Source organism: Schistocerca piceifrons, chromosome 2 (genome assembly GCF_021461385.2).
Source record: "Schistocerca piceifrons isolate TAMUIC-IGC-003096 chromosome 2, iqSchPice1.1, whole genome shotgun sequence".
Lineage (NCBI taxonomy): Eukaryota > Metazoa > Arthropoda > Insecta > Orthoptera > Acrididae > Schistocerca > Schistocerca piceifrons.
This window is the reverse complement of record NC_060139.1, coordinates 472,298,488-472,311,595: the sequence shown is the minus strand read 5'-3', so window position 1 is coordinate 472,311,595 and position 13,108 is coordinate 472,298,488. Positions and strand designations below refer to the sequence as shown.

The 13,108-nt window shown below is 38.9% G+C and overlaps 1 protein-coding gene across 1 annotated transcript in view; it reads right to left on the bottom strand.

Annotated features, from left to right (window-relative positions):
- The window catches only part of LOC124776396 (tRNA (uracil(54)-C(5))-methyltransferase homolog), a 109,041-nt gene that overhangs the window by 26,040 nt on the left and 69,893 nt on the right, over positions 1-13,108 (bottom strand). The window contains exon 7 of the mRNA XM_047251372.1: positions 6,079-6,157. Coding sequence (XP_047107328.1) covers positions 6,079-6,157 — 79 coding nt within the window. The remainder of the gene's footprint in view (positions 1-6,078; positions 6,158-13,108) is intronic.

Sequence of the window (13,108 nt, the reverse complement as noted above, 5' to 3'; positions counted from 1 at the left end):
AAGAGAGGATATATTGAAGGGCAAGTTCCTATTTCCGGAGTTCTGATAGGCTGGTGTCAGTGGGAAGTATCCAGATAACCCGGATGGTGTAACACTGTGCCAAGATGTGCTGGCTGTGCACCAAGGCATGTTAAGCCACAGGGTGATCCTCATTACCAACAAACACTGAATGCCTGTGTCCGTTCATGCGAATGGACAGTTTGTTGCTGGTCATTACCACATAGAAAGTGTCACAGTGTAGGCAGGTCAGTCAGTAAATCATGTGGGTGCTGTCACGCGTGGCTCTGACTTTGATCGTGTACACCTTCCGGGTTACAGGACTGGAGTAGGTGGTGGTGGGAGGGTACATGGGACAGGTTTTACACCAGGGGCGGTTGCAAGGGTAGGAGCCAGAGGGTAGGGAAGGTGGTTTGGGGATTTCATAGGGATGAACCAAGAGGTTACGAAGGTTAGGTGGACGGCGGAAAGACACTCTTGGTGGAGTGGGGAGGATTTCGTGAAGGATGGATCTCATTTCAGGGCAGAATTTGAGGAAGTCGTATCCCTGCTGGAGAGCCACATTCAGAGTCTGATCCAGTCCCAGAAAGTATCCTGTCACAAGTGGGGCACTTTTGCAATTCATCTGTGGGAGGTTCCGGTTTTGGGGGGATGAGGAAGTGGCTCTGGTTATTTGCTTCTGTACCAGGTCGGGAGGGTATTTGTGGGATGCGAAAGCTGTTTTCAGGTTGTTGGTGTAATGGTTCAGGGATTCAAGACTGGAGCAGATTCATTTGCCATGAAGACCTACGCTGTAGGGAAGGGACCGTTTGTTTGGAATGGGTGGCAGCTGTCATAATGGAGGTACTGTTGCTTGTTGGTGGGTTTGATGTGGACGGATGTGTGAAGCTGGCCATTGGACAGATGGAGGTCAATGTCGAGGAAAGTGGCATGGGATTTGGAGTAGGACCAGGTGAATCTGATGGAACCAAAGGAGTTGAGGTTGGAGAGGTAATTCTGGAGTTCTTCTTCACTGTGAGTCCAGATCATGAAGATGTCATCAATAAATCTGTACCAAACTTTGGGTTGGCAGGCCTGGGTAACCAGGAAGGCTTCCTCTAAGCGACCCATAAATAGGTTGGCATACGAGGGGGCCATCCTGGTACCCATGGCTGTTCCCTTGAATTGTTGGTATGTCTGGCCTTCGAAAGTGAAGAAGTTGTGAGTTAGGATGAAGCTGGCTAAGGTAATGAGGAAAGAGGTTTTAGGTAGGGTGGCAGGTGATCGGCATGAAAGGAAGTGCTCCATCGCAGCGAGGCCCTGGACGTGCGGGATATTTGTGTATAAGGAAGTGGCATCAATGGTTACAAGGATGGGTTCCGGGGGTAACAGATTGGGTAAGGATTCCAGGCGTTCGAGAAAATGGTTGGTGTCTTTGATGAAGGATGGGAGACTGCATGTAATGGGTTGAAGATGTTGATCTACATGGGCAGAGATACGTTTTGTGGGGGCTTGGTAGCCAGCTACAATGGGGCAGCCGGGATGATTGGGTTTGTGAATTTTAGGAAGTAGGTAGAAGATAGGGGTGCGGGGTGTCAGTGGGGTCAGGAGGTTGATGGAGTCAGGTGAAAGGTTTTGTAGGGGGCCTAAGGTTCTGAAGATTCCTTGAAGCTCTGCCTGGACATCAGGAATGGGATTACCTTGGCAAACTTTGTATGTAGTGTTGTCTGAAAGCTGACACAGTCCCTCAGCCACATACTCCCGACGATCAAGTACCATGGTCGTGGAACCCTTGTCCGCCGGAAGAATGACGGTGGATCGGTCAGCCTTCAGATCACAGATAGCCTGGGCTTCAGCTGTGGTGATGTTGGGAATAGGATTAAGGTTTTTCAAGAAGGATTGAGAGGCAAGGCTGGAAGTGAGAAATTCCTAGAAGGTTTGGAGAGGGTGATTTTGAGGAAGAGGAGGTGAGTCCCGCTGTGACGGAGGACGGAACTGTTCCAGGCAGGGTTCAATTTGAACAGTTCCGGGTCATCTGGATACTTCCCACTGACACCAACCTATCAGAACTCCGGAGATGGGAACTTGCCCTTCAATATATCCTCTCTTCCTGTTACCCACCAAGCCTCAACCTCCGCTAATTTCAAGTTGCCGCCGCCGCTCATACCTCACCTGTCATTCAATAACATCTTTGCCTCTGTACTTTTGCCTCGACTGACATCTCTACCCAAACTATTTGCCTTTACATATGTCTTCTTGTGTCTGTTATGTGCCGATGGATATGTGTGCGAAATTTGTGTGTGTGTTTGTGTTTGTTATTGTTATTGTTTCTATCAATGTACCAACACTTTCGTTTGGTAAGTTACTATATATATTAAAAACAACGATTCCATGACTTACCAAATGGGAAAGCACTGGTAGACAGACACACAAACACACACACAGAATTTCAAGCTTTCGCAACCAACGGTTGCTTCGTCATGAAAGAGGGAAGGAGAGGGAAAGACGAAAGGATGTGGGTTTTAAGGGAAAGGGTAAGGAGTCATTCCAATCCCAGGAGTGGAAAGACTTACCTTAGGGGGAAAAAAGGACAGGTATACACTCGCACACACACACATATCCATCCACACATATACAGACACAAGCAGACATATGTCCATCATAATACTTCCCATTTGTTCAGGATTATTTGTTGCTATGAGGTCAAGTATATTTTCACAAACATTTACACTTCAAGTGGGCTCCTGAACTAACGGCCCAAAATAATTTTCAGAGAAAGCATTTAGTACAATTTCTGACTATGTTTTAAACCTAGCACTGGCTTTGCCAACATATCAAGGATAGACTGAAGTCATCACCAATTATAACAGTATTACTGGAGTACCTATTTCAGATGAAACTTGGGTTTTCTCTGAACTGTTCTATAAATTAATCATCTGCATAAGGGGGGGGGGGGGGTCAGCAAGAGACCAATTATTAATTTATTTCAGTTGCCAGGCATAACCTCTATCTATACTACCTCACAAGAACTGTCTACTTCAATTTCATTATAAGATAAACTTCTTCAAACAGCAACAAACACACCACTGCCATTAATCTATCCTTCCTGAACCTGTTAGGTTCTTTTTGAAACTTTCAGCTGAACTTATCTCTGGCTTTACTGAGCTTTCAGTACTTGTAATAAATTGGGCTTTACTGCTTCCTATCAGCTAACAGTGTTGGGGGCATTTGATATTACTAGGTTGTATCCAAACATGTGAGTTGTTATTAGGATACAAACAGATTCAAGTTTCATTCATAAACAAAACCCAACACCAATCCTGAGGCATCCATTCTGCAAGATTTCTTGTCCACCTGTAATGGAGGCCATGGTGTGGAGGCATACGAGTTGGTGCTTGTCATGGCATCACGAATGGAGATACACATCATGCAATTGTCTCCAAACAGTTTGATGTGATACATCACAACATGCAGCCTCTTTAAACGCTGAATTCAGCTCTAGATCACTCAGCTAACAGTTGCTTGTAGATATCAAACACCCTGTGCACCTGTCAAATGTGAATGGCCTATGCACTGTAAGTCCTCAGCACTACCTGCCAAATGGAACTGATTCCATCTCTGCATCACATCACTTTGACTCAGGTGCACACATCAAGCAGTGTCCCTGGTTAATAAGCCTTGAGGGCATAACATGATATGTGGACTCAAATCATTGTTCTCAATTGTCCTCAGTGGCATGATAAATGTTCACTCTACCATTTCACAGATATCTGTAATATGTCCCTGTTGATGGTTTACTTTCAACTGAAACGCTGCAGTCCTTTCTAGTGTGCTGTTCTACACTTAGTGCTCATGGTAACTGTGATTATGTTTACAAACAACGTAAGGGGTGGTCTTCTGATCAGTACAGCAACAGTCATAATAGCTACACATCTGTATGAGATACCAGGCCAATGACCGAGCGAAGTTGTGCAGTGGTTAGCACACTGGACTCACATTCGGGAGGACGACGGTTCAATCCTGCGTCCAACCATCCTGATTTAGGTTTTCCATGATTTCCCTAAATCGCTCCAGGCAAATGCCGGGATGATTCCTGTGAAAGGGCATGACTGACTTCCTTCCCCATCCTTCCATAATTCGATGAGACCGAAGACCTTGCAGTTTGATCTCTTCCCCCAAACAACCCAACCCAACCCAACCCCAGGACAATGCAATGCTGTCGTTGATGCATGTATTAGGTGAATCAAATGTCCAAATAAAAATTGCTGGTTTTTTTGAGATTTTCATTAAGGCTTCACATTGTTTTGTGTTTAAAAAGCTGCCTCTTTTATCATTTCTTTTGTTATTCAGCAAGATATTCATTCACAATATATTTATATGATATGATCCACCAATGGAATTGATGGTGCAATGTAACTCCACAGTATTATTTATTAGTTCATTGTGACTCGGCTTTCGGCTCCTTAGGCCATTGCTCTGCAACAATCACCTCAGTCACTTCCAAGAAAAAACTTCATTATAAATTTGCTCTTCTTATCCTACAACAAAAGCATTTTGACATAGCTGTGTTGTTCTTCCATAACAAATTCTCAGTTTCATGAATATGTCCTGAATAGGGTATCTTCATGAAATCTGAGTGCTGGCACCCATCTGTAGTTCTGGGAGGTTCACACAAACAATACAGCTGATTCAGACAGAACACCATGTCTGAACAATCTTGATATAAGAAGAATGAGGCAAGTGTCCTAGAAATTGCCCATTACCACAGTTCAGTATAAAGAGCCGTCCACAACAGGCCATTTAATTTTATTATTATTATTATTATTATTATTATTATTATTATTATTATTTACATTTTATGGCCTTCATTGGACCACTCTAGCCAACTTTATAAAAAGAATTTTTCAGTTTCCTGTCAGCCCAGTACTTCTTCATTCTCTTAGATCTAATCCTTCTTTCTTCATAGGAAATCACTCTTCCTATTGTCTTTTTGTTGATTCTCATTTGCAGTCTGGTTTGTTTGTCTGTGAGTTTCCTGATTTTGTCAGTTTTGTATTTTTTTTATTATAGAGATACAATCAATCATCATGACCCTTTTGCTTGGTTAAGCTAAGTCCCATTATTACTCCCAACAACTGTTGCTAGAATATGTCCAGATGAATTGGTATCACGTATCAACCCTCATGTTGGATTAACTGCGTTTGCCATTTAAAAACACCCATGTGAGGCATAGGTGACTTACAAATGCTGTAGACATGCTGACCGTCACAACATGAATGGAAAGATAATCTGATTTTCATGCGGCTTCAGCAGTGGCTTTACATCCAGGATTCGAAAAGTAGTTACGTACTCTGGCGGTAAGAGATTCAACAAGCTACCATCAAACAACAGCAAGGAATTGGCAATCCCTAACAATTCTGAAGAAAATAAAAAACATACCTCATTAGCCACTCTTTCTGCAAATTTTATGCCTATCTTGTTTCAAGAGGTAGAAAAGTTCTGTTAGCTATATGGTAAGCAGTAGTGTTTGTTATAATGCTGTATGATAAGTAATAACATATTATAAATATGGCTCAGTACTTATGGGTATAACAAATATTTGCTTAGAGAAATATCATTGTAGCAAAGTAAATGTTAAGCTCCTAATGGCAGATGAACACCAACTACATATACAGTAAAACTGAGGAGGCAAAAGCTTTTTGTAAGTGGCAACTTTCTCACTAAGTTACTCAGTTAAATTAAGAGGCTTAAGGCTGATAGTCTATTGTTAATACAACACAGTACACAGATTAAATTTCTATGATGCCTTTGTCTTATGATTATTTATGTATTGACTTTTTCTGTATCTCTGAACGTTTTACATCTTGATGGGATCTGTGGAACACAATGGATGATTGAAAAGGTTGTGCCTTACAGGCACATGCCGCCTTTGTATATTCTGCATGGAAAAATTATTTCTTCAACAATTTCATTCTAAAATCCACATTATTTGGCATAAAAAATTACAGTTGACATAAGACTGTTCATTACATCTATGAAAAGTGTTTACAACTTGGAAAATGCACTTCTTGTAATTAATTATTCATATACATTCACACTTACCAACACCTCTTCTTCCTGGATTCAGCACTGCAACAATACTTGAGGCAAGAGACAAGTCTTCAAGAACTTTGCGGAGTCGCTAAAGCGTGATAAAAATAAGATTATATTAAATGTAGGATTTTACAAATGCTTCAGGCATAAATCCTGTGTCAAATCTTGATGTTATGACATATATAATGAGAGCACAATGAGACACAAGTAAGTGATACCGATAATTATTTCTAAAATTACATCACAGATATTTCATAGTAGTGAACTACTACCTTACACGATCGTTACATTTGCACACTCTTCAGTATGTTCATTTTGGGTACTAATAAACCACTTCAGCTGTATTTAGTCCTTTATTTTGTAGATCACTACTGGTTTTGTGTCACTAAAAGCCACATCTTTAGGTGAGCATATAGCTAAAACATTTGAGCTAAAAGTCTCTGAACTTTGTACCCAACATTCATTGTCCATCAGAACAAAACACTGCCAAAAGGTGGTATGTCATTGAATAAAAAAGCCGCCAGATACCAATCCAATATGGTGCGTGCATTGACTTCTCTGGTCTATATGCAACTGCGAACAATGACATACCACCTTTTAGCAGTGTTTTGTTCTGACGGACAATGAATGTTGGGTACGGAGTTCCGAGCTTTTTAGCTTTAATGTTTTAGTTATATATTCACCTGACAATGGGCTTTTAGTGCCATTAAACTGGTAGTGATTTAAAAAATAAAGGACTAATACAGCTGAAGAGGTTTATTAGAACCCAAGATGATAACACATAGATGTGGTTGCCCTACCAACAAGGTTGTATGTCTCCAGGATGTGTATCACAGTCGCTGGTATGTGGAAGATACATGAAACTGCAGAAGCAGAGGAGTTTTTATTTTTATTTTTGATGATTCATTTTGTTATGAAAACATATTATGTCTGCCAAATTGCTCCAATACTAACTATAGCTCAAATGACATCCATATAATATTGTGATGAAGTGTCCTGACTTTCTTAGTCCTCCCCTTTCTTATGATTATCATCAGGGTTTTGTTTGTGAATAGCATAGCAGTTTTCATATACTGATTCCTTGCAATGACAAAACAACTAGTACATTGTGAAATTGTTGCTAGTTGGCATATTTGCTTGGGGATTACACTGAGTACCATGTTTATTGCATATTTTGGTACCATGATTACTTCTTGGTTTTGTCATCAGGCTGAAGAATGGTATTATGCAGCCCCCGTGCTAGTCTATGTTGTGCAAATCCTTTCATTTCTGCATAACTACAGAATCTTACATCCATTCAAACTTGCTTACTTTATTAACTGAAACTTCAAGTTTATTGTTGCAAGTCACAGCTGCGATTGATAATACTAAATTGTAGTTACAATTGATATCAATAATGGACACAGTAAAGCATAACCTAAAATGTTTTAACAAATGTATTCAAAAACTGGTCTCCCTCTACAATTTTTATCCTCCACAGTTCCCTTCATTACCAAGTAATTTATTTCTTGCTGCCTCACAATGTGTCTTATCAGTCTCCACCCCTTCCTTCAGTCAAGCTGTGCCAAGATAGATTTTTTCCCTCCAGTTTGATTCATTGCCTCAATTACATCAGCAACCCCGCCAATCACATGAGTAACCCGTGACTAAGGAACATAGGGGCATATTTAATGTGTTACATTGACCACATCCAGTGAAGCTGCCTGCAGTGGGAAAGCTGATGTTGTCACAGGCTAGTCATATGAATATCCACAGCAGTTAAAGGTAAGGCAGCCTGGTGACAGACTCACCCTTATTTTCCATTATCCAACTTGCCTCTGCAAGTGAACTATGACCACTACTGTTACTACCTGGACTTTATACCAGTTTCTGTCAGGAGCTATTGTTTATATTATTTCTATGAATAACTGTTATTGTTCAGTTTGTGGACTGATACAGTTTAGTTAGTTAGTTTCATGTTCCATGGATCATTTACACAGTAAGTGGTAATGATGTCTAATGAGACATTTTACATTCACATCGCAAATTTATTTGTAAATGGACTACATGCTTAACATATTTTTTTTAGTAATTCCCACCCAACACCTCTTAAATATTACAATAATAGACATTCTTCTATGGAACAAGAGCCATTGTCAAAGAGAAGCTTTTCAGTCTGTTTTCAAATTTTACTTTGCTGCCTGTCACACATTTTTTATCTCTGGGTCAGTTATCAAAAATTTTAGTTGCAGCAACATGCTCCCCTTATTGCGATAAAGACAACCTTAATGTGAAGCAATGAATTTCAATTGTCTTTCTGGTATTGTAATTATGGATATCTTTGTTCCTTTTGAACTCCAATGAATTTTTTACAACAAACATCATGGGGGAATCAATATATTGTGAATCAGTAGTTAGAATGCCAACTCCTTAAACACATGTCTACAAGATGATCATGGATGAGCACCATGCATTATTCTTAAAGGATGTTTTTGAGCAATGAAGACTTTCTTTCTTATAGATGATTTACCCCAGAACATTATTCCATATGGCATTATTGAATGAAAATATATCAACTTGCTGATCTGTTTCTCCCCAAGATTTGCAGTGATTCTAGATGCAAATGTGGCTGAATTAAGTTGTGTTAGAAGAGCCGAAATGTGGTTTTTCTAGTTTAAATTCTCATCAATATGGACACATAAGAATTTTAAAGATTGCACCTATTTATTATTTCTCACCATGTGTCACACCTAGATGTGCAAAAATGAATATGTTGTGTCTTTTTAAAAGTGAGGATGAGATCATTCCCAGAAAACCAGTCAAATATACTTTTTAAAACATTGTTTACCATTTCTTCTGTCACTGCACATACACTCGGATTGATCACAATACTAGTGTGATCTGCAAAGAGTACTAATTCTGCTTGTTGTATATTACATGGAAGATTGTTTACATATACAGTGTACTCCAAATTATTTGTGTGCAGATTATCTGATTTGTAAATTTCTTGTGCAACTAAAAAAGTGCAATATTTTTCTCTATCAAACAGCAATAAACAACCCACCACATGGGAAAATAAGTGCCATTTCCATCATTTGAATGACTGCCAGGTGACAACAGAGTAACATCCACATTGCTACCACCCAGCTTGTTCTGTGTAAATCAAAAACAAATTCAGTTTCCTGATGTTAATCGGCATGTAACTGTTGATTAAGCAAGTTAAAAGAGATTTGTAAAAGAGATGGATAAGCAAAAGAGACATGTTGACATTAAAACAAAAATTAGAATTAACTGAAAGATTTGAGAAGGGGGAAGCTGCTGCAAAACTAAGTGCTGATTTGGTACTGAATGCAGATTGTTTGGAACATTAAAAAGGATAAGCAGAAAATATAGGAGTTTGTCAGAAAATATTATTCTAGTTCTGGATCGTCTGCATGAAAAAGGCACAAAGAGCTCTACAACTGTTGAATCAGATGCTGGTATTTTGCAATGGTTAAACCAAAAATGAGCAGGTCATTGTTTCAGGTGTGATGTATGCCAAAAAAGCTTTATTATGCAAACTTTTGGAGTTAGTGGCTGCTTCTTCTGGCAGAAGGATCAAAGGGGTAGGAAGAGGGGTGAAGGAAAAGGGCTGGAGAGGTCTAGGAAAAGGGATAGATTTTTGAAAAATCACCCAGAATCGTAGGTCAGGGGAGACTTACTAGACTGAATCAGTCCCCAGCAATCAGTCTTTCATTCTCATCCTGTCCAGTAAGTCTCCGCTGACTCACAGTTCTGGGTGACTTTTCAAAAATCTACCCCTTTTCCTAGACCTCATCAGTCCTTTTCCTTCACCCCTCTTCCTACCCTTCAATCCTTCTGCCAGAAGGAGCCACTGGCTCCGAAAGCTTGCGTGATTATAACCTTCTTTTATCTGCATACTCTGTCGCCGCTTGGTGAGTAGATTTTTTATTTATCCAATTACATTGTCAAAAATTGATTGTTTTCCTTGTTATAGGAGAATACTGTGATTCACACAGTCAAATGCATTATACAGACTGCAGAAAATACCAACTGGTGCTATTTTATTATTTAATGCTTGTAAAATTTGGTGGCTGAACATGTAAATGGCATTCTAGTGGAGCAATTCTTCTGAATTCCAAACTGTGATTTCCAGAGGATATTATTGTTGCTCAAGTGAGATTCTATTTTACAATACATCACGTTCTCAAAAATTTTGGAAAATGATGTCAGCAGTGAAACAGGTCAGCAGTTATTGACATCTCTCCTATCACCTTAAGGAGAGGTTTGACAAAAAGCTTGAGTTGGTGATGCAAACAGATTTTCAATCTGTTGTTACAAAAAGTTTATTTGTATTCAATAAATGCTATTGTCCCAAAAGTGACTGTTAAATTAGTTACTCAATCTACCCATCTAATATTCAGCATTCTTCTATAGCACCACTTTCCACAAGCTTTTGTTCTCTTCTTGTCTGCACTGTTTATTGTGCCTATTTCATTTCCACAGAAAGCTACATGCCATAAAAATATTTTCTGAAAAATCTATTTCTGATGTTACAATATTTTTGTCTTTCAGGAAATATTGTTTTGCTACTGCCAGTTTACATTTGTATCCTCTTTGCTTCTGATATTGTCAGTTATTTTTATGACCAAATAACAATACTTTTCTACTGCTTTCAACAACGAATTTCTTAATCTAATTCATTCAGCCCTTATGTAATTTAATTCCAAAACACTCCGGTGCCCTTGTGCCACTTTTTTTCATCTTACAGCCTCTTTTCAAGATACTATCCATTACTTTCAACTAATGTTACAAGTCATTTGCCATGTATGACAGAATTACAGTGTCATCACCAAACCTTAAAGGTTTTAATTTTTTGTGCTTGAACTTAACTCCAATTCCAAATTTTTCCTTAGTTTTCTTTACTACTTCCTCAGTCCACAGACTGAAAAGGTGGAGTATAGGCTATAGCACCAACCCACTCATTTCTCAGTTACTGTCTCCTTTTCATGTTCTTTGATTCTTAAAACTACAGTTGGTTCTGTACAAGTTGTAAATCAGCTTTTGCTTCCTGTATTTTATCTCTGGTAGCTTCAGTATCAAAAAGATTGTATTCTCTCCAGCATCTGCAACATAGTGGCTTAACTGTGGCAACAAACATACTAGTTCTGGCATAATTGTACCATATCATTTCCAAGCACATCAGTGTTTGATAGGAAATGATATCACACGAAGGGATGTTTTCCAATGACATTATACTACATCGTCCACATACCCACACACAACTGCAGCATTAACCTAGTTCTGACCACAAAGTACACCAATTATTGTCAACATTAAAATGGATTTAATATCAAGGTACAGAGCAGGTCCATAGAATAGCTGCTTGTATGTTCCAGTTGTAGCTGTATTGCAGTCAGCTTCAACATCACAGACTTGCTTGTGGATTGTAGTGTGCCACCCGTGGACACAGTGAATTATGTGTTTATTATGTATGCGTGTTTCATTTACAGGTTACATATAAAATGTTGAGCAGGAAAGGGGTACGGGGCAACAACTATGAATAATTTGGTAAGAATAAATATGACACACTTGTGAGCTCTAGCAATTCAGGGAGCTGATTTTAAAAAACGCAAGCCTTCCTGTGATATCAATTGTTGTGTATCAGATAGCATTTGGGAATGCACACAACAGTGAAACCAAATGCAGAAACTGTTAACTAAATGGCTGATCAGTGGTGACATAATATTATGCATACACTTTAACTTAGCTGATCCCAGAGGGAGATGAAGCATTTCAGCCATGTGTAAATTGCTATGGGGAGAGGAGTGATGAAGGAGCAGGACCCATCTCTCTTAAGCTATGTGGGCACCACATCCAGGCTTTGGGCATCAGTGTGAGCACCAACAGTTATCTTTCTTATATGAGAAAGATTTTCAAGCAGGGCCTGTGATGGGCTGCTTCATGACACATTCCAGCACTAATTAATCAAATATAGACAGTCCAAAGGCCCAAAAAAGTGTGCTAAATAACAGCATATTCTGAACAATACCAATGGCTAATATTTAGTGCTCAGTGGAACAAAGCACAAGACAAATCAATAACAAGTATCATAAGTTTAATGATACTAAATTATTTTGCATTCTAACATAATTTAATCTTCACTTTATCAGCTATGTCAAGCTGCTTTTCCTACAGCTAAGTCTGCTAAATATGATGATACAATTTTGATGTTACAATACTATTAATTTTTATTTTCCCCAAATAATTTAAAGCCTTTAACATATTCAGTTTTTTTTATACATTCACCTTAATATAATCATACTACAGTATGTAATAAAATATTGAGGTCATCCAGAAAGAAAAGATGGTATAGTTATACTAATGAAATACACTATATTTATTGAAAAAAATTCTATTACATACATGAAGCTTCCTTCACTTCTCTACATAATCACATCCAACATTTAAAAATTTGTCATATCTGCTCATGAGCTTCAGAATTTCTATGTTATACTCTTCTGCTACCAGTTCATTAAGCCAGGTGGTCACTGCATTCACCAGTTCTTCACTGATTCCAAAATGTTTACCTACCAGAAACTCTTTCAGCTTAAGAAAATGGTGGAAATCACAAGGAACAAGTCAAGACTATAGGGTGGATGATCACAAATTCCCCACCCAAATTGATCCAGAAATTCTTGACTTGCAACAGCAGTGCAAGGGCAAGCACTGTTAAGGTGAAATTCACATTTCCTCAAGAAAGCATCCTTTGCCTCCTATTTTGCAAAGCTCATTGTAGTTTTCACAGATCAAGAGTTGGAGAATGCAGTGTCCACTTGCTGAACTGGCAGGAGAAGAGTGCAACATGGGAATTCTGAAGCGCATGACCAGATACAACAACTGTTTAAATGTAGGAGGTGATTATGTAGAAAAGCAAAGGAAAGTATGTAACAGAATTGTTATTTCGTTTTTCCATATTTGGAGAGTGGTGATGCTGCAATCATTGTTCAATTAATGAAAATCCAATCCACTCCAGTTGCTTGATTAGAATTTTATTACG